Source organism: Anopheles gambiae, chromosome 3 (genome assembly GCF_943734735.2).
Source record: "Anopheles gambiae chromosome 3, idAnoGambNW_F1_1, whole genome shotgun sequence".
NCBI classification, from domain to species: Eukaryota; Metazoa; Arthropoda; class Insecta; order Diptera; family Culicidae; genus Anopheles; species Anopheles gambiae.
In genome coordinates this window covers 25,854,991-25,880,707 of record NC_064602.1, presented here as the reverse complement: position 1 = coordinate 25,880,707, position 25,717 = coordinate 25,854,991, and the positions used below count along the sequence as shown (strand labels likewise).

At 44.1% G+C, this 25,717-nt stretch overlaps 3 protein-coding genes across 12 annotated transcripts; 2 read left to right on the top strand and 1 right to left on the bottom strand.

Moving 5' to 3' along the window:
• The first annotated feature begins 223 nt into the window (after positions 1-223).
• Positions 224-22,714, top strand: LOC4578197 (calcium uptake protein 1 homolog, mitochondrial). 4 transcript variants are annotated; one of them, XM_061662930.1, is made up of 10 exons: positions 224-416; positions 496-885; positions 970-1,147; positions 2,714-2,861; positions 3,279-3,316; positions 6,803-6,917; positions 21,116-21,276; positions 21,417-21,658; positions 21,731-21,948; positions 22,021-22,714. In XM_061662930.1, exons 2-10 carry the CDS (start codon positions 539-541, stop codon positions 22,173-22,175), a joined length of 1,602 nt encoding a protein of 533 aa, XP_061518914.1. In that variant the 5' UTR covers positions 224-416; positions 496-538; the 3' UTR covers positions 22,176-22,714. The 4 variants fall into 4 exon arrangements, with proteins under 4 accessions (XP_061518914.1, XP_061518912.1, XP_319870.4 ...); XM_061662928.1 differs by having other exon boundaries at positions 21,116-21,285; XM_319870.5 differs by lacking the exon at positions 2,714-2,861 and adding an exon at positions 1,817-1,976.
• Positions 7,081-14,908, bottom strand: LOC1280070 (carbohydrate sulfotransferase 11). Of its 7 annotated transcripts, none has more exons than XM_061662936.1 (6): positions 14,760-14,908; positions 12,549-13,165; positions 11,154-11,550; positions 10,821-11,080; positions 10,460-10,743; positions 7,081-10,380 (listed from the first exon to the last, which is right to left on the bottom strand). In XM_061662936.1, the coding sequence occupies exons 2-6, from the start codon at positions 12,966-12,968 to the stop codon at positions 10,254-10,256; spliced, it is 1,488 nt and encodes a 495-aa protein (XP_061518920.1). In that variant the 5' UTR covers positions 12,969-13,165; positions 14,760-14,908; the 3' UTR covers positions 7,081-10,253. The 7 variants fall into 7 exon arrangements, with proteins under 7 accessions (XP_061518920.1, XP_061518915.1, XP_061518918.1 ...); XM_061662931.1 differs by having other exon boundaries at positions 14,536-14,903; XM_061662934.1 differs by having other exon boundaries at positions 14,598-14,903.
• A 1,137-nt stretch (positions 22,715-23,851) lies between the features above and the next one.
• On the top strand, positions 23,852-25,015 carry LOC1280067 (protein cornichon homolog 4). Its single transcript, XM_319866.5, has 3 exons — positions 23,852-24,161; positions 24,260-24,582; positions 24,661-25,015. Exons 1-3 carry the CDS (start codon positions 24,087-24,089, stop codon positions 24,731-24,733), a joined length of 471 nt encoding a protein of 156 aa, XP_319866.3. The 5' UTR covers positions 23,852-24,086; the 3' UTR covers positions 24,734-25,015.
• Positions 25,016-25,717: the final 702 nt, after the last annotated feature.

The window sequence follows — 25,717 nt, the reverse complement described above, 5'->3', positions numbered from 1 at the left end:
GGAGCGGTGAGCTGTCTTTAGTGCGCATATTGTTTATTTGCGGCAAGTGTATTGTAAAAGAGGCTGTTTGATTCATTTCACAGCTGCACAAAGAAAGGAAATTCGATATAAAATACTCAAAATTAGCAAACGAACATTTAATCAGCACAATAAATTGTACAAATTGATTTAAAATAACGGAACGATTACAAACACCGCGCCTATAGCAACCTTGTGCGTCCTTGCGCAGCTGTCAACAGTGTCATCGGGAATGTTTTCGTTGGTGTTCTATTTTTAACGTGCAAAAAATTGATTATTTTCGATAGGGCAATCACTTCCAGGTGTTTTTTCTTCTATTCCGTGTGTGTGTATTCTCCACAAGGAAAATCTGAAATTGGGCCAAAATCTTTACCATACGTTCTACGGGGGCAGTGAAGGTAAAACCTTTTTTCGTGTGTTGTATGTGAAATTTTCGTATGTTAAACCGTGTGATGTGCTGCAACTATTACTACACAGCCCAAACGATCCGGCCGTACCAGTGAAACACAGGCGAAAGACTATGGCCTTGCTGCGGAAAATTTCCGGAGTGCTGAATCGTGGTGTCGGTGGATTGTCGAAAGGCCCAGTTCATCCGGTGCTGCTGTCCGGAAGATATGGAATTCATCCGGCGCACTGGAGGCTCCTTTCCACGCTCTCGGGCGGACCGTCGCAGGCCGCACGGCTTGGAGCGGCGGGTGAACACACCCTGCGGGTGGTGCCCGGGACTGCTTGGCAGGACTCCAATCGGCAGCGCCAGCGAGGATACAAAAATTTCGGCCATCAGCATGAAAAGGAACCCCTGTACACGAAGCTGTTCTACGTGTTTCTGTGCAGCGTGATGGTGGGCTCGTGTCTGGATTGGAAGAAGTAAGCAAATAAGCCAGCGCAATGTGCTGTGCTGTGTTATGCCATTCAGCTGACCGATTTGTATTCTTTCCGTTTCCGCGACAGGCTCGGGGCTGCAATTAATTGGCCGAAGGTGGACGCTGACGCCGGTGTGGAGATGGGCAAGCAGAACGGCACCCAGGAGCTGGAGCAGGAGGAGGAAGATGCCGACGCGGAAAGCGATGTCGATGCACAGGGCAGAAAGAAGAGTCGTAAGGAAAAGATCGGTTTCCGCGATCGCAAGGTAATGTGATGGAAGGATGGGAAGGAATCGGACGTTGCGAAATGATTCCCTTGGAAAGATCACCCTTTGTTTATCTAGTCCCAAAAATAGATATCATCGATACATGCATATAACGTAAAGTTATAATTTCGTTTGCTTATCTTTTTCTTTTTTCAAATTCGGATATTACAACCTCCGAACGCTCCTTTATCTTTTGCTATCGTTTCGATGTTACTCTTTATCATATTTTTGTTTTTGTTATCTATAAAATAATTGTGATTATTGTACCATTTTTCTTTTTCACCCCACTTACGTTTTATGTGCTCCTTCGATGCGCGCGCGGACGTCTCGCGGTTTTCGATCTGTTCTATTTGTCGCACCCAATCGTACGAACACCTTTAAATCCGTGTTTGGATTTTCCCGTCGATGTCGATACCGCAACCCAATTCTGCTTCTCCGATACCCGAATTGCACACACATACACACAACCGCGCACGCTTTCGAAACAATCACCCAACGCGTGGTGGTCCACTTCCTGCCCACGGGCCCGCCTGTAAATGTCAACCGACACATGCTCTTTCTCTCTATTGCTCTCCACGATCATCATCACCGCCCTTGATGTAAAAATGCCTTTTGCTGTGTACTGTTTGCTGTGTTTGCTCAACTGCTGCCGCCGTGTACAAACCAAAGATCATCGAGTATGAGAACCGGTTGCGCACGTTCGCTACGGCGGACAAAGTGTTTCGATACTTTTCCACCATCAAGCTGATACACGGCGAAACGTCCACGGTCTATATGACACCGTACGACTTTCTGCGCGCGATCACACCGGGCATGAAACAGCCGGAGGGTAATGTTGGCAGCAATTTTGCATTTTCATTTGTATTTTTCATCCGTTTTTATACGTACGTTAACAGATGTGTGTGTGTGTGTTTAGGCTCAATGGATACTAACATTTTCCACCGTGTAGAGTAGAGTGCAAGTCTTAAGAGGGTCTTAACATACAAGACCGATCAGAAGGCTTCGAGAACTGATAGATTACTAAACGTATATTATGTCGACTAACAAACACATAGCCATTTGTGTATTCGTGTGTAAACGCTAAAAAGTAGTAGTATTAGGCTAGCAAAGAGAGATTAATGTTGTATAAATGTTTAAGTTGATAATTAATGGCATCTAAAGGGTCCAAAAAGGAGGATTAAGATTATGTAGCGGTTGGTTCTGGGGTAACTGATAATCGTCGTAATTTAGGGACGTAATACGTACAATACAAACTAAATGATGAATCAAATATTGTTCCATAAAAGTAAACGGTTTAACCCGATTCGCGTTAAAGGGATCCTTGTTCTTTCAAATACCAATTAAGATTATTATTTTTGAGTATTGTTTCATATAATTTTGTAATTTATTTCCCAACTGTTCAAAAATGTTCCTACTCCATGTCAATGAGTTTTGTTTTTAGTTGTTGCATGATCATCATCCGGCCATTGATCATCCCTTCCCATGTTGATATTGAACATTGAACAGTGAATCATAACTTGCGCTTATGTCGTCAAACTACTCTCTCCAAAAATTTCCCCCTGGCAGATTATCGAATATGAGAACCGGATCCGTCAGTACAGCACGCCCGACAAGGTGTTCCGCTATTTTGCCACCATTCACGATGGCGTCGAGGTGTTCATGACGCCGATCGATTTCCTTACTAGCATGACACCGGGAATGAAACAACCAGAGGGTATTTGGACTTACTCGTTGTAGTAGTAGACGTAGCCGTTGCTCAATGTGCGGTTTTATTTGTTAACAATTTAATTTTTCCTTTTTTTGTTTTTTGCTACTGTGTAAGATTTTGAGTTTGAGTAACCCGCAAGCACTGTATAAGAGAGTTATATTTAAATTGCACGCTCTAACTATGTTTTTCCTATTGTAAGCGACAAAAGGAAAAGGTGATTTAACCGCTTAACTGCTTTCTGTATCGTTTTAATTTCACCACGAAATGCAAAATATTTAAGCACGTTTTTTCTCTTCACTTAAACACACCTTTGTTAACACGTGGCAGCAGTGTGTTCAATTGTTCATAGTTATACTAACTTATTTGTTTATACTCTTCTCCATGACACCCGTGGCGCCCGTATCCTGCCCTCACGTTCGCCAGGACTTGGACTCGATCAGTACAAGCGATATGATGCGAAGGTAAGTCTTACGCTTTGTTATCTCTGCCCTTACTCTGTCCCACTTAATCCACTCCATTAGATGTACTTAGAATTCACAAATCACACACTTTTACACTTACACACATATACACATCTCACCTCTATACAATACAATTATCATGTTTCTTGGATTATTCTAAGTTATTTTGGACTCAATTTTTTACGAATAAATCTACATTTTTTGGACACACTTCTTACCTCTGTGCTCTACACTTTTGCTAATAATACAAAGAAAAACAATACTCGATTTATGTCTCACTCACTCTCTCTCTCTCGCCCTATCTCTCTATAATGCAAGAATGTGTCACAAGTTTTAGAACGTACATTCACTTTACAATTCACTTTCGACTTATCGGCATGAGTCGAATAGTTTTCCGCCACATTCGCCTCATGACACTGTACACTACCTGTACATCTACTGTTTCCCGGTTTTTCTTGTTTTGTTCTTGAGACAGTTTGTCCACATTGTCAATTTGCTCTTGTAGTTTCTTCTCTTTTCTTCCTCACCCGGTCACATACTCTGTCTCTTCTCTATCTTGCTTTTAATCTCCTTTCCCTTGTTTTTTTTTTGATAATTGTTCGCTTTCCGTTTTTGAGGTTTATTGGATGAGTTAAGGAAGTCAATGTATTTGTTCTTTACTTTTGGTTTTATAAACTAAATCTATTCTATGTGCCTTATTGTGTTTTTGTGTTTTTGTTTCTCACCACCTCTAACGTGTGTTTTCTCTACAAGCCAGTGTTGTTATTTGATTTTTATTTCTTCGTTTAACCATTTCGTTTCGTTCATGTACTATTTTAGATGTGTTTTATTGCTTTTTGTCATTATATCTGATGGCTTTATTTCTTTGTTTTAAGCCAATCTTTGCTGTGCGCATTGAGAATGGACACAACTGTTTTCTCTCTGTGTTGATGTAACATTGTTTTGTAATATTGTATTGTTTTCTAAATAATTATGCTATGTTCTTTTTTTTCTATTTTGAAGTTTTTATTTGATTCTTTCACTATCGAGTAAGTTCCGCAATACGATGCGTCATACTTATCATCTTCATCTGGCCATTTTCACGACACTTAACGTTTTATTCAACCAATTGGCCAAAACATGAGTATAGGACAAAAAATATGACAAAAGTTATAAATAACGATCGTTTTATGGGAAAACAAATAAAGCAACGTTTAAGCTATCATACATTTTTTTCTAGGTACTACTTTTCGTGTCATTTTTGTTTATACGCTCACGGAAACATTTCAATAGTAATCTCGCTCTAGCGCATTCGTCCAAAACTTCTTATTCCCCTTTTCACTACTTCATGCCTGAACCACTATGTTAACTAATCTATTGCTTTTGATGCTCAATCAAACTTTTAATTTCGTGTACTTTCAGAGCATTGAAGAGGTATTGCATAAAAAGTTGGGGATGAATTTAAAACAAAAAAACCAAACGAAACGAAAGCATAAACACACACTCTTCGCTCAAGATCGCTCAGACGCGAACCCGAACGAATGAACTAAAAAAAAAGCAAAGCCAGTATCCCCTTGTTTATCTCGCTGACTACAAAACTATTTTATTCCAACTATCTCTCTCTCTCTCTTTCTATTTCTAACTAACTATCTTTGTCTATTTGTTTCTTTCTTATTGTGCTCTATTTTACATCTAACTTTTACTGTCTATTGTTGAATGCTGTTAGAGCGGTTGTGTTTTGTTTTTCTTGCTGGCTCTCGTTCGTTTTATCTACTTACCATTCTCTAACATTTGCTCTTCTCTCTTGGTGGTTGTTACTTGAATGCTATCGTTTTTGTTTAGTTTTACTTGGCGCTATTATAAACAATAACAGTCTCTTAGGTGGCACCTGAATAGCATTTAGTATTTCTTTAGTTAATGTGCTATTTTGCTACCACTACTAACAAGCGGAACGTTATTAGCTCTTCAACGGTAAAGATAAACACAGACAGAAGGGTTTGCGAATCAAACCAGCAAATGAAATGAAAGTATTGGTTTATGCACCTCACTTTATGAAAAAAAGCAAACTGTTTGCGCTATTGCCTGCACATAATGTTTTACTAGCTGTTGCAATGATAAAAGAAAGCTTAATAAAAAAAATGCACGAACTAAATTGACACCTTGCTTGCATGTGCGTGAGCTATTTTTTCTACTCGAAATGTGAACAATTAATAACCATGCTAAATCCGACTCATATCTTTCTCATAGGCTATATACATACCATAGGCCATTTTTACTCTGTGCAACATTTACTGCAATAATCATTATCAAATTCGAGTTGAACATTGTATCATAAATCCTTTTATTAGTTTATTCCTCACATTTTTTCTTTCCTTCTAATTCTAATTAACCGATTCCATTGGATTCATGTGATATTTTTCACCGCTCAATCACCGCCTCCCTTTCGGGTCTTTGGGACATTTTAGTCTTGCTTTTCCATATTCTGCTCCATTTTTCCATTTCCTTTTTCTTTCGATCTTACTGCTCGCTCTTTAATTTAAACATTTCTCTAATCGGACCATGATTTTTTCGGCTCTGATCAATGAATCGATGTTTCTTTCCTTCGTCCTGTTTGGTGTGCTGTGTTTGTGCGTGTTGCCCTGTTTAGATGGGCAACGCAGTTAAACTTACACTTTAGCTTTTTTGCTTAAGGATAACCAGGTGTGATACTAACAAAGGAGTAAAACTACTGCACACTGTTTTTGGTGTTCTCGTTAGTGATGTTTTGCAATAGTACATTCAACGATTCTTTAGCTGTTAGTGCTAAGACTGTTTCTACATACTAACATAAACAAAATCTCGTGGTTCTGCTTGGTTCTGTGGGAAAGAAATGGAAAAAAATCATATAATTAAATTAGAAAGGAAAAAGATCAGATTATGCAAAAGTAAATAACAAAATTAGCTACTACTCTCAAAAATCGTACCAACATTTCCTTCGTTCAAGCAGAGCACGTCCGAGCGGCCCCGATATAGATTTTCGTTTCGTATTTATTAATGTGATGTATTTATGGGTGAAATGGTTTGCGTTTTCCTGTTTTTCCCATTCCTTAAATCTGCTCTTTTTTACACTCCCTTCCTTCCCCCAGTCCACATCCTTTTTTTTCCTAATTTACTTTTCCACTTCGCGTTTGGAGATGTTTTCTCTCTCCAATTATAATTTAATAAAACGTTGATTTTAATTCCATTTTCTCTTATTCTGCTTTGCTTTTCTGTCGAACAAATTCCCCGAATCCTTTCCCATGCCAGTTAAAAAAATGCTCCCTTTCCCCACCCCACCCCCTTACCTCACCCTGTTGCTCCCCGCTGCCTTTAAGCCTGTCTCGCTCAGCCTTTTTGCCGTTTTGGTTTGGATTTTATAAATATATTTATATACATAGTGAAAACAAACGTAGCCAGCAGAGACCGAACGTCCCATCCCCTACAACGGTAAACTAATGTGCGCACGGGCGCGTCTTTCCCTTCTTCTAGAGCGTCTCGACCCGGCTGGATCTGCATCTGGACAGTGACAGCATCTTCTACAAGCTCGGTGCGTACGGGCTGATCTCGTTCTCCGACTACATCTTTCTGCTGACCGTTCTGTCAAGTAAGTAGGAAAATAGTAATGATGATTGTTGTGCTTATAATTTCATCCTTTCAAACCGGTAATCGGACGGTTTCGAACCAGTTTTGCATAAACAAATGTCGAAAATTCCAAAAGAAACCACAATTGTTGTACCAAAAACAAGTAGACGACAGCTGGTTGCAAGTGGTTTCTATATACTTTATAACTTTTATTGAATCAGTCTATCCAAATGTATCATGCTGTGTGTGTATGTCTGTACGCACACTATCGACCCGCTGCCCCGGTGCTCGGCATTCGATCGATAGACGATTCTTTCAGTAGAGTATGTTCAGTGATGTGTTGTGTACTTAGTGTAGCCCACTGACTTTTGCTCTCACGAAACCCCGTGGGTATATCTTTTGCCGCTTTACTACTATTTCCGTTTGCTATTTCTCGGTGTGCGTTCGTGTGTCTATGTGGTGTTAATGATGGAGTTTATGGTTTTATGGTTCTTCGCCATATTGTGGACTTTCTGGAAAGTGTAGATGTACTCTCGTTGTAAATGTCCTCTGTTCTACTTTTATACTTCTGTTGTGCTTTATTGTGTAATTATCTTCTCTTCTACGTTCTTTCGTCATCGTTTCATCCAACTGCTACAGTGTGTAATGTTTGTATCTCTGTATATGTTATCGTTTGTATTTGTTCTTTGGGTTTGGGGGATTGTTTAAAAATATCTCAAAGGTACATAGTTTGACAAACGACGAAATGAAAACATATTTTTTTATGTATTTTTATCCTATATATATCTACGAACCGTGTTGTGTAATTAATGTGTGGGGGTTTTAGCAGGTTAGCAAACTCTCTGTTGCTTTCCTTTGTTGCTTTGTTTTCTCTCTCTCTCTCTCTCTCTCTCTCTCTCTCTTTCTTCCTCCGTTTTCCGTCTGTATTTTCTGTGTGTAGATTTTACTTCAACGTTTTCTCATGTTGTTTTCCATTTCTTTTGCTGCTAATGTTACTTCCACTTACTTGTCCACTTACTGTGTTTGTTTAGATAAACCTGTTTATTAATTTCATACCGTTTTTCGGTTAGTTAAAGTTCTAACGTTTGTTTTATGATTTGTTTTGTATATTTTGTGTGTGTGTGTGTGTATGTGTATGAGTGAGCGCGTTTAATATACTCTCTAAACCGGGGACTATAATTCTGTAGGTTTTTTGTCATGTTGTTTCATTTCATAAACAGTGTTAAATTGATTTACAGATGAAGATAGAGGGTTGTAAATGGTTTTGTTTGTTTGTTTGTTTGTTTTGTTCATCATCGCATAGGTTCATATATGTGTGTTAATGTATATTTATATATATATATAGGTGTAGTGTTTTTATATAGTCACTAGCATCAAGGTTGTTTTACGATTACATTTCGAGTTTTGCCGATAGTATTTTCTTTTGCCTTTCCGTCTCCTCCTGTCATTGAAACGTTTCAATCCTACATATTAACATCGTCGTGGGTTTAGTTTCTTTTTCGCAACACACGTTTGTTTTGGCTTTTCTTTTAGATCACACACACACACTTGAACTCGTTCTAGCTACAATTTTACGATGAGAATACACGACAGTGGTTTTTACGACACGTTTTTTTTTTGCATTTTTGGAAAAGAAAGACGTAAAATCAAGTACATTGGGTCAAAATTTAGAATTTTGATTTGTTTAGTTTTCCGAACGTTGTTGTTTGTTAAATATGTTTATCAAAACCATCCCTTGCTCAAGTGACTCTCTTCTTTTCTCTCTATCTATATCTTTGTTTCGTGCTCTTCCATTCGCTCTAGTTCTCTAGTTCCCTTGTTCTACCTTCACCGCTATTAGTCTCGTTTGTCGCGTTTTTTTTCTCGTTTCGTGCCGCTGTTTTCCGTTCGATGCGTGTAAATGTGTTTCTTTGTTATAATTATTACTTCCACCACGTGTACAACAGGGTATATCGAACAGCTCCGTGCTACTACCATCTTACCGTTCTTCATTAATCGTTTTTTGTTTTGCTTTGGGGGTTGTAAATAGTTCGCCACCTATTCTAGGACGTAGACATTACCGGGCCGGGGAGGGAGGGGAACAAGTAGTTCTCCGTGCGAATATTTCACGCTCGATTTGCAAACTACAGAAGTGTACACAGTGTGTGGTCTCTTTTACCCTACACCAGCCAGTCCATTTCGTGAAAGCGCACATTCGTTCTCTTCAAACTTGTCCTATTTTTCTACACGTTTATCATCACGCCTCAAGGGTGAAGCAGGTTTAAGCTGCTTTCCGTATGTTGTTTTTCTTACTGTTTGGCACTTTGAACCTCCCAAAAGGTTTGTTTGCGTTGTTTGCATCGCTACCACATCTCATTTCGTTACATCGTTTCGTTACCCGGTGGTGCTGCTGGTTCGGCTGGAACAGGAAGCGTTTTAGAAAAGCAATCAGGTGATCGCAGCGGACCAGGGAGAACAAGCATTACTAAAAAGATGCTGACTGAAAAAAAAACACATATTCTCATCCTGTCTATTCTGGCTAATTCTGGCTACTATCTATTGACTATTCTGACACTAAAGAATGTTGCATTATCTGTACTCTGTCTCAGGTTTTTGCGTGGTTTTTGCCCGGTGGTAAAAAGTTAACGATTAAAAATCCATAAGCTCTCACACGAACCGTTCCCGTCGCCTCAACGCTGTGCTCTCTGTTCGGTTGGTTTAAAGGATTTTTTGTGCTAAATAAGAGCATGCTTTTTATAAGAGCATAAATATACCGTCTTTAACAGTTCAAATAACTCAACTCGCTCCTTACACTACACAAGGGAGCTGCAGTAGTAGCGGTGCCGGGATTGAAATTTTGAAGCTATAACTATCTTCCTAAGTTTGGTGGCGTGTAACGCAAAAAACTCACGGCGGCGGTTGAACCTATTTATCACGATTTGCAGTGCAGCAATTTGTATATTAAAAAAAAAACTAGAAATATTCAAACACTGGGAGGGCCATGAGATGGCGGTGAGAGATCGCTCACTCGCGCACAGGTTTGAATGAAGTATAATGTATAAATATCGGTGTACACTTTGGTTTGGTTGTTTTGTTTTGGTTGTATAAGGAAAAAACATTCATCTTCTTTGGTGAATTTCTAAAACAATTATCTAAACATCTAAACATCGCTCACATCGGGTTGTCGGCTGTCGGTGCCTAATAGATACACACTTAAGCACGCACACACGCACCGTAATCCTCGCACCGATCGCCCTGGTCCTCAAAGGGACCGGCAACACAATACCAACTGTGGCCTTTCTTTGCAACTGTTCAGCCCATTTGTTCAGTTTTTAGTCTTTTAAAGTACTTTGCCCCTGCCCCGGGTCGTCGCTGCACGCTATCCGTAATCGGGCGACTGGACGTAGCCGTAGTACTTGGTGCTGTTGTACCCGAACAGCTCAAAGTCTAGCTGATAGATCTCCAGCACGTCCGTGAGCAGCTTCTCGTCGATTTGTGCAAAGTATCTGCCAAAACGGGAAGGACAAAACAATTCATTAATCTTCTTCCCCTAATTGCTGCTTCCTGTAACTCCGAAACACTCACCTCGGTATAAGGTTCCGGGTGTCGCTCGTCGACCGGTTCGTGATCCAGCGCGCCTTGTATCGCGGCATCTTGTTCAGCAGCAGCGTCTCCAGCCCGGCCTGCCGTATGATGTACTCGCTGTCCCGCTGGAACGTTTCCATTTTGGCGATCAGCGTAAAGTTGATGCTGCAGGGCGTACAGAACGAGTACACCGGGCTCCAGTGCTCGTCGAACCGGCCGCCCGACCGGTAGTGGCTGACGAGAAACTCGAGAAACTCGCGAAACGTCGGCCCGTGGGGTGGTTTCTGTAAATGGCACAGCATAGCATTAGCCTCACCCACTTTGAGAGGAGATGCAAAAGCAAGGATTTAATAACACTTACCACACCCTTCGGTGGGTGAGCTTTGCGGAACTTTTTCACAATCTGTTCGCCGAGCAGCTTGTAGTACTTGTTGCGGCAACCCTCCAGCTTGTTGCGGTAGGCGGACAGCAACCGTTCGAACGGTTCGCGCACGATCAGGAACGAGATCGTGTTGGAGATGTAGTCGTTCAGCTCGTTCGCGGTGGGTCGGGGAAACCGTTTCCGGGCGAGATCGATCGGTGACGCTTTCGTCCGCTGCAGGTACTGCACACTGTATCCTCCTGTTGGGGGTAAGCCATTTAGTGTGTTTTATGAGCTCCTTTTGGTCCCAATTCCAATTCCCTCACAACTCACCGAGTATGTTGAAATAGTACATCCAGGTGCTGCTTGCCGCCTTGAAGATGTTGCACCAGGCAATGCCGTGCCCGGGCGAGATGAAAAATTCCCACGCATTCGGCGGATACTTCCCTACGATCCGGTGCTCCGCACAGACGTTCCACAGCACCATGCGCCGCTCGTTAAAGTCCGTCTCGGCGGCGGCATTCATCTCGTCCGAGTACTCGTACACCGGATTCAGGGTGGAGTGGTTCGACCCCGCACCGCCATTCCCATCGGCGGCCGGCGAATGCTGCTGCAGCGGTGGAAATTGATGCCGCTGTTTACTGCCACCCCCGGGCGGTGGTCCCTTCAGGCCGGAACCACCCTGCTGCTTGGCACGGCCGCCGCCGTGATGGTGCCGCTTGTCCTGCCACTGCAAAAAAAGGAAAGAAAGAAGGAAATGAGCAAATATCCATCAACTTTTCATACTCGCGACAGAGCGTCTCCGTTGGGCCAGCCAGCCGAGACAAGGGGTTTGGACTATTGCAAGAAAGTGTAGTAGTTTTGCATTTTCATTGCGCGCGCGAATGGAGGCTTTCGTCTGCCGGGGGAAAAGCCCACCAGGTCTGCAAACCAACCACTGAGCTGCGTGTGTGTGTGTGAGTGTTTCATTCTATTATTCATTATCCGAGCCAGGCAGTTTGCAATCAACTGTCTGCGTCGAGAAGAGCGGTCGCCTCGCTATTTCGCTGAACAATTCAAACTAACTCATAGTCAAAGAGAGCGCCTCGCCCGCGTCCATGCCTCGGTGGGCAAGATCATCCTCTCCCTTAGCGGCTTGGGACAGAAATTCGCATTTGAATATTTAACGAGCTTTAGCGTGTGTCCGTTTCCCAGTTTCGCCGGGTTCAGCCCAGCTGCTGTGGCTTTCCCGGTGTATCGTTTTTACAAAGAACCGGGCAAACGGCAATGGAAAGCTTTATGTGCTGTGGAGTCGTGTTTTTCGATACACTCTTCCCTATGATGCCTTTGTGTTTGTGCCTGCGTGTGTGTGTGTGTGCCTGATCCTTTTTGATGGACACTAACGGACATTACGATGCTAGTTTATACATGAGGGAGTAGAGTGTATGGAGGGCATAAAATAGGACTAGAAATGGAAGGGCGAGGAGGACGCTTCCATTAACGTTCGCCGTCCAAGAAAAGTCTTAAAAACTTCCTTTCGGGTCGACTACCCCACTTGCTGCTGCTGCTGCCGGGCTGGGGCTTGATCGATGAAGGTACGCAGAGAGCGATTGGCACGCTGGGAACACTTACTGGTGTGACTGTAGCAGTTTAATTTATGTATGGAGACATTCAGAATGTCGATGATGATGATGGAGCCGATCAGTGCGGAGATGATTGAGCTTTCCGCACACCGCATCAAATACTCACCGCATCCAGCTTGCCACTGCTGCCGGCGCCGCCTGCCTTTTTTGCACCGCGCGACGTCAGCGCGGCAAACGAAGCCATCGACGCGAACGGCGAGGTAGAGCCGGACGACGAGGAGGACGACCCGGTCAGGGCGCTCATCGATTCGCGCAGCAGCAGCATAAAGTACAGCCCGAACACGACGACCAGTATCGCTATCTTGAGGCACAGGTAGCAGCGCCGTTTGCTGAACAGCTTCACCGGGCTCGGTAGCAGCGTGCCCATCTTGCGGAATCGATGCTTGTCAGCGATGCTGCTGCTGCTGCTGCTGCTGCTGGTTCCACAGACCGTTGCTGTTCCACTGCTGCTAGTGGCCCCACCGGGGCACAGGACGGTCGCAGCCGCACCAGCCGCTCCCTTCAGAAAGGTGGATTTGCTAAACATTGCACTGCTGGGCTGGGGCTTTTACCAGCCGTGGCACACCAGTGGCACCATTTGGAAATTACGCTCGGAAGATGTGTGCTGTGTGCTGTGTGGTTGTTGTTTTAACTTACACTTTTTGGTTTTACATCACGCTGGAATTATACTTTTGATTTACACTGATTTTTCTCGTTTTAGAACATCCATTCACCGATGCATTACTGTTGAAGGAAGCGTTACATATATTGCCAGCAAATGTTAAGGAATATTCACTTTACGAAATTAGAAAAAAAAAAAACACACGGAGGCTTGTCTAGCGAGAGAACTCCGACTCCGACCGCGAAGCAAACAACCACCGCGAGCTGAGCTTAATTTAGTTTTCCAGTAGGGACTACAACTTCCACCGCCATTCCTGGTCGGTGATGAAAGGTTTTCATACTAATTGAGTCATTAAAAACGTACCGTCCCATCCCCTCGGGGAGGGAATGTACACTAGGTAGGAATAGGTAGGCGCGTGTGTGTGTGTGGCACCAGAGGGAATTGCTTCCTTTTTTTTTGGTCGAGGAGGACGGGCAAAACAAACCAAAGGCAACGAAAGAGAAGGTAGGAGGAGGGACCGTTTGTTTGTTTTTATTCAGCGCGCGTCCTTCGTCGTTGCGCGAACTGCTTGAGCGCTGGCTGTCCCTTTTGTTATGCTTGCGGAAACGGTGATGATGATGGTGGTGGTGGTGCCTCCGTCCACACCGTCCGTCACACAACAAACTAAAACCCCAACCCCTCAAACGTAGGGTTTGTAGTGTCCGTGTTCCGTCCGGATGTTTCTCGTTGTACTTGTGTCATGCGGTACAAATACTGCGCGTGAGAGAGAGAATGGGAAGGATGCAAAAGTGAATCGGTATCGGGGAGAAGGTGGTTGACGTGTTTTGGTTGAATTGTTTGCAAACACCGCCGTGCCTGCCGTGTTTTAATTGGAAAGCAAAATGGAGTGATAAGTAGGAAAAAAAAACGCGCTTGCTAATACTTTCGTTTTGAGTAGATTTTAGAGTGGGCTAGGAGATTGTAGAGAACGATGATGCGGGGAGGCAAATATTGTACATAGATTTCATCAGCCTTTACAACCTTCCCCGGAGAGGGGTGAATGTTATAATTTTCCCTTCGCCTGCACCAGTATTTGCTTGCGCTTGTACGGGTGTAATGAAATCACAACACACAATCACCGCGCAAATCGCGCAAATCGATTCGTCTTCGTCCTGAAGCAGTAGAGATTGGTCGTATCGCAAAGCTTGCACACACTTGCACATTCATCAACACACACACACACACACACTGAGAGACACTATCAATTGGGAGGAAAAACGTAGCTAATAAGCGTCGAACTGTGAGGAACATCACATCCAGTACACGCTTTAGGAGGGGAAAAGCTTTACCATTTTTGTGCACTGGCACCTTACTGCTACCACACCACCACCAGAGCGCCGTCGTGAGTCATCGCTGATTGCACTTTAATCGTCCCAGGCCCTCCCTCGTAGAAGAAGCAAAATGAACCCAAGATGTGGTGTGTGCCTTTATCGATTGCAAACCCAAGCATTACCACACATGATAACGCGTACACAACCCACAACTCGCTGGAAGCTTCCGCACGGCACAGCGTACCCGTCACACACGCACGCACAGTAACGGTGCTGCACAGAAACGCACCAAACACACCTGTGTGGTTCGTCTGCCTGTTCTGTACTGTTCCACTGGCCAGCTACCTTGGACCGGGAGAGCGTGTTTGCCCACTCTTCGAGCGTGTTGTGCAGCCAATGCCACCACCTTGTTGAATGCAGCACCAGGGACCGAAGTTCAAACGCGTCAGCAGCCTGCTCCGGCGTTCCGTTCCGTCCGTTCGTGTGTTTGTGCCTTCCAGTTTTGCACTATTTGCGTATATACCAGCACCAAGCCTTTTGGTGCGCTCTTTTGTGTATGTATCCTGCTACGAGCACGCACACAATGATATCCTGAGATCCTTTTTACCCCCAGAGCGCAACCAATACACAGACACACACGAACATAAAAGAGGACGCGAACTCACCAATACAACACACTCGATGTGTTTCCTTTTGTGCTGTAGATAGGAATGGTTTCCCCCCCCCCCCCCCGTAGCAGGAAAGGACACGATTTCAACAGCGCAAAACGTCCGTTTGTGTGTGAAAGTGTAGAAGCGTCTCTCTGTGTGTGCGTGTTTCGTGGAAGCAAGTCGACCCAAAAGCGCTTAAAAGCTCTAGCGCATTCACTTTCTCTCTTCACGCGAAAACAGCTTCATGTTCCTCCTTTCAGCTGAGACCACCATCCGGCTGATGTGTCCCCCCTTTCACACACACACACACGCACATACGCACGGGGCATTTGCGTTTGGAGTATCTTGTCCTTGTCACGTTTTTTGGCACCAGCAGTACCATCGGGCCAACTTCGCAGGATGGCACTCGCAGGCTAGCAGGCATTCGGGACAAAGGAAGAGGCGCGAAAAAGCCCAAAAAAGCTCTCCCTCTCTCTCTATTCCCCCTCATTCCACACTTGCAAAGCGAAGACAACACTTTGGCGCCACTTTTCGGTGGGCTGGCAGCCAAAAATGAGAACGCGCGGCTCGTTTGTGTGTTGGCATCCGCCAAGGCACGGGGAAGAATGGGTGCTGGCGCTGGTCAAAACGTTCACTTTCGATCAGTGTCTGTTCTTTTTTCTACTTTCGGGGGAATTTTCGGGGAGGGGGATGGTGTCTGGAGCCGGATTGGGTCCGCTTGTACTACTACTTGCCACTTGAAGTTGGCACAAATCCAGCGCATGGACACGAATCATAAATTATCAGCTCAGCGATAGGTTCTGGGCGGAGAGGAAAGGGAAGAATGCAGTGTGGAGAGTGTCCCATTGTTTGCCGAACCCCATTCAATAGTAGGAATTGGGTGCAAGCATTGACGTTGTGACGTTGTGAAACGATTTTGTGACTTTATGGCCCAAATCGTTGCTCGCTCGTCAATGAAGTGTGTGTGCTTGTGTCTGTCTGTCGTCCGGTCGCTTAAACCAATTGACACTCTCCTTTGGGGGGCAAAGAGACCAAGCAAAGGTTCGCTCCTCTGTCCGTGCGTGCAGCAAACGATTGGAACTAATTAAGGGAAGGATTTGCATGTATCCTGCTATCGTTGCCTGTCATGCTCTGCCCCTTGAAGGACGCTCCTCTTCTCGTCCGCAGCGAGGGAGTGTTTGTAGTTTCTCCCACGAGGGAGTGTGTATCGCGACAGCGCTGGGAATCACGACGGGATCCCACTTTTGTGTGCTATTCGTTGTACCGATGATGATTAGTTTGATGACGGGGCATACACAAATCCCAGCAGAGACGGCCCCAGCCCCTTCATGTCATCAAAACATGGGTGTTGTTTGTTCGTGTTGTTGATGTTTGTGGGCCCGATTCTCTAATTATGTGCGCGGGACCATCCGCCCTCGTTCGCGGGGCCCGTCCGTCGTATCATAAACGTGGCGGTTTATTTTTGCGTGCGGTGACCTGAGCACGATGGTCCCTGTGCGGACATTTGCCTAAAAATGTTTTATTGCAATATTAAAAATGTCAGTGGATTTATTAAATGTAGGATAATTCTTCGTTTTCTTCTTCTTCTTCTTCTTCTTCTTTTTCTTCTTCTTCTTATTCCTCCTCTTCTTTGTCACAACAACCGTTTTCGGTCGAGGCCTGTCTATACCACGAGTGAATTTTCGCTTTCAGTGACTTATTGGTTTACCCATAGCAGGATAGTCTGTCGTATGTATGGGGGTACGGTCCATTCGGGGATTGAACCCGTGACGAGCATGAGTAGGATAGTTATAGTCGTTACCTCCAATTTTTGCCTCTCAGGCATCAATTTTTGACTCAATCTAACCTGTTTTAGTGTCTACTTCAACAATTTTCGACTCTTGTAGGAATACCTTTATTAGGCAGTTGAGCAGATTTATGCCAACTGTTATTTGACATCACAAGACACTACAAAATCGTGTAAATTAATTGCTTTTTTTCTGAAAAAAAAAGAATTTTATTTAATTCTCAAGCCATTGCCACTTGCAAATACATACCAACTTTTTCCACTCGTTTAAAACTGCCAAAATTGGCTTAAAAATGGTTCAATGAATGAATCAATCAATCAAATGACTAACTATTTAACTTAAATTTAATAAAATTGCAACACACAATTTCAGACATTACGTTAAACTTTGCAAACACTTGCAGTCCAAAACTGATGGGTTAGAGACAAAAAATTGATGCGCTCTGTCAAAACTTGATGCTTTAGGGGCAAAAATTGTGATACATTGTCAAAAATTGGTGCCTTATACCTGCATCACACGAAGCGTAAACTCAAAAACTACGTTTGATTTGTATGGGATTTGTATTAGAGACAAAAATAGGTGAGTTAGAGATAACATTTAGCGGCAATGACTAGATTTAGCATAAATTCAAAATTTCTATCAATTTTATCCAGCAGTTTGTGAGACATGCCGATTGCGGGTTTTATTTTTTGGTGCTTGGATTTTATTTATACCAATACAAACATTTATGGTCGGCAAACCAGCTATTTGGACAGGATTTTTGTCTCTCTTCTTTCACGGTCTCTTTTCTAAAGTTTAGCTTTATTGACTGTAAATTGTATATTTATGAAAAATGTCACAATAAGTGAAAACAGCTCATTGAAAGTTAAATGATCCCGCCCTTCTTTTCCTACACTCTCATGCAGTTTAAACTTGAGAAGTCACTGAATCATGGCAAGTCATGGTGTTAATTTTTCCTCAAAATTTCAGCTGCCCCTAGCTTCCTCTGTTTAAGTTTTAAGCATTTGAATAAAAATGCTTTCCTCGTTTTTCACCTCTTTCACTTGCAATTGATGAAACTGATGTTTTCCCCAGGAATTACACTTAGTTGTGTGTGTTAAATATCAACAAATGTGTTACTCCACTTTCGTTTTCAAGCTTTGGTACAGTGGCGCCATCTGGATGGGCAAGCATAGCAAAGCACACTGAAAGAGCACACCCAAACAATAAATCTAGGGAAACGACTAATGACAAAAATCGAAACCCAAATCATTAATGTCCGCTCATCGCTCCGAGGTGGAACCACCGTGGCTGCGGTCGCTTATACACGTGGGGCAATATTTTACCGCACGGGGGTTCACAATATTGATGATGTTTTTGGTTCGCACTGTTGTGCGCAGTGCGTTTTAAAGTTCATTTCATTTCAAGGCCGGTGGAAATGTCGCTCTCGAAAATGATGCCTTGCTAATTTTGCCCCATTGCGTTAGAGATATTACTATTCTGCGTCCATGCGAACAGCGTGGCACAAAAATCCCAAAAATGTGTCTGTTTGTGTCTATTAAATAACGTGATTATCCCTGTCACCCAGTTGCTAGTTTGGGATTGTATCGGCATGCTCTCTGCGCCATTATCACCGTTATAAGTGAGACACGTTTTTACCATTATCCTTTTCCACATTCCAGGCATACCGTTGGGGCAGAAAAAAAAAACACACACACACAACTATGATGTGTGTCGGTTAATCAGTTCCGAAAATAAACCGGCAACCAGAATGCTTTACCAGAACATTCTAGTAGTTTGCTTCTCTCTTACCACTCCCGCTCTTGCTCTCTCTCTTGACCATGCTTGCCTTTCTTTCTTTTTTTGCGCACACTATTTGCACTCGGTGCGCTCGGTTTCCGGCGTATGTTTTCCTTTCATCCGCCACGCGCACCAGCCAGCTTTCGCGCGAACAAACCACCGGGCGTCTCCATCGTGTATTGATTGTGACCTGCGCGCGCGAAATTCCTGGAATGCTTTTGCCTCCACCCCCCCCCCCCCCCCTCCTTGTGGGGTCGAAAGACTGATGTCCCTCTAGACCCCTAGCTTGATGTCATCAAAGGGTTTAAGTTGAAAAAAATGGGTACCACTACTGTGTGAAGAGGGGAGTTTTGTTTTGCTTTGAGCCCTCCTCTACTCGTCGATGCAAAAAGGATCGTCGAACCGATGTCATTCGAATGACGTGCGTCCTCCGTTTTTATAGTGGAGGTGCACATCCGTTTCGCTATTTGTTTGTGGCTCTGTAGTGTATGAAGGTTCTCTTTTCCATCATTCGACACGCTTTCAAAGGAGCGTCATGCGCGCCACCACGCGCGCACGTTCCTGTGAGTGTGTTCGAGTGTATATTTACTAACGATTGCACTTCTCTTATCATGCATCCCAAACACACACACACACGGGCACACCATCCGTCGACAACGTTCGAAACAAGGCAAACGGCTGTTAAGGAAACGGAAAACCAACACAAGCGCACCATGGCTCTCCGCGTGTGGGTATGTGTGCCATGCTTCCGCTTGTTTTTGTTGGCCCGCGGTGTACCAGTTCGGTGCGACGAGGTACTGCCTTGCCCCTTACCGGACGGCAATACCACGGGAACCACCCGGTTGAATGTCAGCCCCCCAACCCCATCCACCAACGTGTTCTACTTCTTTGTGTTGGTACGTTTTCCTCTTTGTTTAAACCCGTTGCATTCTGTTGCATTTTGCTGTGTTTTTGTTGTTGTTGTCCTACTTCTGTGAGGAGTTGGGATTGGAAGACGGAATTCTTTGCAATAGCACAAGGCTTTGAGGCTTTGAGCCTCGTCCATTTATCCACACATCCATCCATCCTTCCTGTTGTTTGTAGCGCGTTTGTAGCAGCACGGGAAACAGGAAACACTACACTGCTGCACTCTTTACCCGCTGCTGGCAAGCGCAGGGTTGCGGGCTTGGGTGCGCACGGGGCAAATGTATCGGTCGGGAGTGTGTCCTTAAAAGGAAGCCTAAAAATAGAAAATGCTTTCCCGCTGGGGTAGTATCAACAAGGACAAAAAACGGGGGCGCGCTCTCCGGATGCTTTCCTTGTTGACCGATGGAGGAGGACGGGGTCGTTTTTCATCGTGTGTTCTTGCTGCAAGACAAGGTTTTTTTGTGTGTGTGCATAAAACGACTCGGCTGGAAGGCTACAAGGATGTGTAATTTTATGCTTGTAGCAAATTTATACCCAAACCCAACAGGAGGTCGTTCTTGGGGGTGTGTATTAAATTCAACGCTCTGGCAGCGAACTTCTCGCGTAACATGCAAAGGATCTGACCGAAACGAGCCGTAGTAGTAGTAGTTGTGGTAGTTGCCGCTCCTGTCCGTGTTCTTCGATTCTCGGCCAACGGAAACTGGTCGGTTGTAGCAGATGAGGCAATTTCCGGTTCTTCGTTCAAAAACGGACCGCTTCCACGGTCGCGAAACGCGCTTACGCTCGCTCGGTGACCTCGCTCGGACATCGGAAAGGCGGAAATATAGCAATTTTCGAACCATTTTCGCTGCTACCACCTGCTGCCATGTTTCGCGTAGAGATAGAGAGAGAGAGAGAGAGGGAGAGAAAGACCAGGTTATAGAAAGCTTTTGGCCGTGCCGGCGCTTTGCTGTTGCTGCTGAAGGGTTTGTGTTGTAGCCGCGTAGCGTGTAGTGTGTAGAAAGAGTTATTATTGCCAAAGCTGTTGCGCTCTGTGTGTGTGTCTGTGCTGCCCTCCATGCTCCTTCCAAGGGCTGTAGGTTGCGCTGTGGCTGCTTGTCTTGTATATCATTCTCTCTCTTTCATTAAGGATACTTTTTAAAGCATCACCTAGCACACAGGAAACGTTCTAAAATCAGGTATCGATCAGGATGAATGGGGAGAGCAGCATTAGGTTGTGTTTATATGTGTATGGTTGCGCTCGGGTGTGTGTGTGCGATATTTGATAAACTGTTCTTTTATACCTGTCCTACTTGTTGAGGCAATATTGTAGATAATAGGTTTTTACTCTTTCTTTTATTCCTCCTTTACTCTCTAAATAGAAGATTTAGATGTTGTTTTTTTCTTATTAATGTAAAGTACAAATATTTATTTCACATTACTTCTTCTACTTCAACGTTCTCTATTTTGTGTTGTTTATCTTTATATGGTCTATGTTATTCACTTTACATTCAATTTCTTATCTTTAGAGTTAATTTTCGCAAACATCACTAAACGTGTTCTCTCTTCCCATTTTCTGTTTCTCTCTCTCTCTCTCTCTCTCTCTCTCTCTCTCTCTCTTTCTTTCTTTTTCTCTTTTTGCAACCTTCTCCCATCCACAGCATCCCGGCGCCACTTCGAGATCGCGTTCCGGATGTTCGACCTGAACGGGGACGGTGACGTAGACAGCGAGGAGTTCGAAAAGGTGGCGAATCTGATCCGCCAGCAAACGAGTATCGGTAATAGACACAGAGATCACGCGAACACGGGCAACACGTTTAAAGTAAAAAAAGTAATTTTACTATCGTAAAGATTGATGCTGAATTAACGGTTTTTTTTTCTTTTTTTGTTTCGTTTTTTCCCTCCTTTTCGGTGCCGGTTTTCGTTGTTTTTTGTCTTCTGTTTGATGTACACAAAATGTAGGGTGTTAATTCAGCCCTGACGACGTACTTCTTCGGACCGAAGAACGACGAGAAGCTGACGATCGAGAAGTTTCTCGACTTCCAGCAGCAGCTGCAGCGCGAAATACTGACGCTCGAGTTTTTGCGCAAAAATCCGGACGAGAATGGTAACATCAGCGAGGCGGACTTTGCGGAGCTGCTGCTTGCGTACGCCGGCTACCCGCAGAAGAAGAAGGTGAAGAAGATTAAGCGCGTGAAGAAGCGGTATGTGGAGCCTTGTTTCTGTATAAATAACGCAAGATTGGAATTAATTTAACAAACTCGTCCTTTTTGCAGGTTCCGTGATCATGGTTCGGGCATTTCGAAGGAAGATTATCTGAACTTTTTCCACTTTCTCAACAACATCAACGACGTGGACACGGCGCTAACGTTTTACCACATTGCGGGCGCTTCGATTGACCAGGAGACGCTGAAGCACGTGGCCAGGACGGTGGCGCTGGTGGAGCTTTCAAGCCACGTGATCGATGTTGTGTTTACGATTTTCGATGAAAACAGTACGTTGTTTGGGGCCGTTTACCTTATGTGAAGCATTGAAATTAATATTCTTTTAATTTTCTCCTTTCCAGTGGACGGCCAGCTAAGCAATCGTGAGTTTGTGGCGGTCATGAAGAACCGACTGCTGCGCGGGCTCGAAAAACCGAAAGACACCGGGTTCGTCAAGCTAATGCATTCGATACTAAAGTGTGCCAAGGATACGAAACCCGTGCTGCTCGACCTGTAAAAGCGTAGCTTCTCCGCTGAGCTGTGTGTGTGTTCCGGGTCGTGCTTGAAACTTATTGCTTGTTAACGCCAGCACAGCAAAAACGGTTCATTGCAAACACCGCGCAAATGTGCGAAAGCGCGCGCGCATACGTTTGTGTATTAGAGTGTAGACTATTGTTTCAATATGTGTTTTGTTTTTAAAAACGTAACTCGTGCGGCTGCTTGTTGAAGCAACAAAAGGGGCGCGCATACTTGTGTTACCTTTTCCCATCCGTTAAGTTTCTCATGCCTTTTGCGTAAAGTCCTTTGAGGAAAGTCATTACCTACGCATACTACTCCCTTTCCCGTTAGCTATAATGAATCTTCGACGTACTTCGACTTGACCTGTCTGAAAGGAAACAAAAAGGGATGGGCATGATGGGCATGCGTTGCACACGCTGAACAACGTGACGCTTAGCTATTCTCGTGTGTTTTACTGTGTCCATAGCCATGCTCTCTTCCTTCGTTATTCTATTTCGAATAAAATTTTCATACTTTTGAATCTTGTTACAAATGAAATATGTATTAAGCTAGCTGCTTTATAATAATTTGAAAGAATTGAATAACCTTAGTTTCCTTAATTATTAGTAAATTAAATAATTAATTATTTTACTCAAGCATTTCGTTTCAACTACTGATGCGAAAAATGAAATTTTCGTCGGAATCGTCGGCTAGCTCCGAAGTTTAATGGAATCGATTCCGGATAGTAAGTCCGGAACCAGGTTCCAGAATCGATTCCGGGAACGGCTTTGAAATGAGTTCTGGATTCGACTTCGGAATCGGAATCGACTCTGGAACTGGTTCCAGAATCGGCTCCGGAATTGGCTCCGGAATCGTAATCGGTTCCGGAATCGAAAACGGCCCCGGATTCGGAATTGGCTCCGAAGTCAGAATCGGCTCTGAAATCGGAGCCAGTTTCGGCATCTCCATAAGAAGAGACGTTTGGATCCAATAATGCTACGTATTGATAGCCACAAAGAACAAAATTCCAATTCTGGAGTCAATTCTGATTCTGTAACCGGAACTAATTGCGATTCCCAGGTCGATTTCGTTTCTGGAGCCGATTCTGATTCCGGAACCTATTTCGATTCCGGAATTGAATACGGATTTAGCTGCAGAATCGGCTCCTCAAACAGAATCGATTCCAGCATCGGAATCGCTTCCGGAATCGAGTCGGAGTCGGTTTCGGCATCTCCATAAGAAGAAACGTTTGGATCCAATAATGCTATGTATTGATAGTCACAAAGAATCAAAATTTACTTAGAACGATCCATTCTCATGAAGATGTCCGGACTAATTTTGCTACTGAAACTTCTTATTTCAATTCAAGAATTGATTCTCATTATAGAGCTCTGATTCTGTAACCGGAACTAATTGCGACTCCCAGGTCGATTTCGTTTCCGGAGCCGATTTTGATTTTGGAACCTATTCCGATCCCGGAAACGAATCCGGATTTCGCTCCGAAGTCGGTTTCTAATTGACTCTGGAATCCGCTCCGGAACTGATACCGAATACGGAATCGGAATCGGGTAGGTCCAATTCCGAGCTCCCACCACTAGCTTCAACGCAATGCAATTCATCGCGCTGCAAAAACGAACATCGCAAACTCTGTATTCCCACGGTGTTTACAGACGATGTTATTCCTGCCATCACACGTTACGCTCTCTGTTTACCTTGTGCATCTCATCCCCTCACAAGCCCGAACTGTCACAACAAACCAGCCGACAGGGAGCAAACAAAATTGCTCTGCTGCAAAAAGCAAATTGCTTCCATATTAAGTATTTCCTCCCTGCGGGAAAGATGTATGAAAGTTGCGTTGTTTAGCGCCAGTGACAGTGCGGGAAGTGCCAGCAAGTGACTGTAAATACGACCACACGGTGCCGCAGAAAACATGTTCCCCGAAACGTTGGTCTTTGCGCTAGCGCTGTTCATCACGGGCGCTATCCTTTTCCTGCTGATCTACTACGTATCCTTTTCAATAACAAAAACCGACGGATTTACTTTATTGTGCAAACTACACCTACACCGGTTCCGATTTCCTTAACACTGCCCCTTCTTTATTAGCTGATTATACTGTCCGATCTGGAATGTGATTATCTGAATGCACAGGAATGCTGCTCGAAGCTGAACTTCTGGTCCATCCCGAAGCTGGCCGCACACGCCTTTCTTACGTTCGTGCTGCTCATCCACGGGCACTGGATGCTCTGTCTGGTGAATCTGCCGATGGTGGGATGGCTGGTGTACGAGCAGTACCGGGTGCCGGCCGGCAACATTGGCATTTACGATCCGGCCGAAATCCACAACCGTGGCATGGTGAAGAAGCACCTGCGGGACACGATGATCGGATTGGGCTTTTATTTGATTATCTTCTTCGTCTATCTGTACTGGTGAGTGGTGCAGGAGAACGCATCCAGAATCTTTTTGAGGTTCGCCTTTCTAATGTGCTTTTATAAACTTTTTTTCAGCATGATAATCGCCTTACTGAAGGGAGATCCGATTAGGCGGCACGAAGAGGAGGAAATCGTAACCGAATTCTAAAATACTCAACTCAAACGGGGAATGGCAGTACGACCGGACGAGTTTCGGCGATTGTCGCACTCTTAAATTATTCTATTATCGCTGTACGTCACCTTTTTACGAATATTTGCTCCATCTGTAGGCACTCTTTGGGAACGCCGTTGCCAATGTGAGATTAGTCAAGATTAGTGTATTATGATTTCTCGAAACCAGTCTACTTCCTCTAGCCAAAGAATACTCTCGAAGTGTAAGTTGTTTGCATTAAAATAAACTCATTGTGGGACGAATAAGAAGACGAATATGAGCGGTTGCATTATTGTTTTGAAAATATTCATTCGAAAGCTTACGGGGGTGAAATCAATTATCGAATTATTGCGCTATTTATTGCGGTTTCCTTGACAACGTGTTTGAGGGTAGAAAGGGAGGGAGGGGGGTCGTAGCATTTAGGGCATTTCTTTGAGTTGCAAAAATTCACAAAAAGTGCCTTTTGTATTAATTTTATTCCATGGAATTCTTGTGAAAATGCTAAATAATATGCACTTTTGAATACTTTTTTTATATTTTTTCTGAATATTTGATTGTAAAATAATTTTCCCACTTCACCCACCCCCATGTAGCGCCGTCAAACGAGACGCACTGTGTTTATTTTGAAGAAAACAAAAAATAACAACAATATTAAAATATCGAGAGAGAGAGAGAAACCGTGCGTGCGCTTCCAAGAGAGAGAGAAAGAGTGAGCCAACCTTGAGAGAGTCTTTGGTGGGGTGGATGCAAGGCGCCAATGGGGGGTTGTTTTCAGTCTCTCGCGAACGCAGGGTGGATTTTGCTCCCCGGAATTCTCCCCCAGTCTCCCGGGCGGGGAGCAGTTTACCATTTAAAATGGCCGGCTGCACACATTCAACCGTCTCGCCGTTTTCTCGCGCACTCTCTTTTTGGGGGCAGGTGAGCAACAACAACAACTCCTTCAAAAAAGTTGCATAAAAACCGTGCGGTCATGTGGGCTGG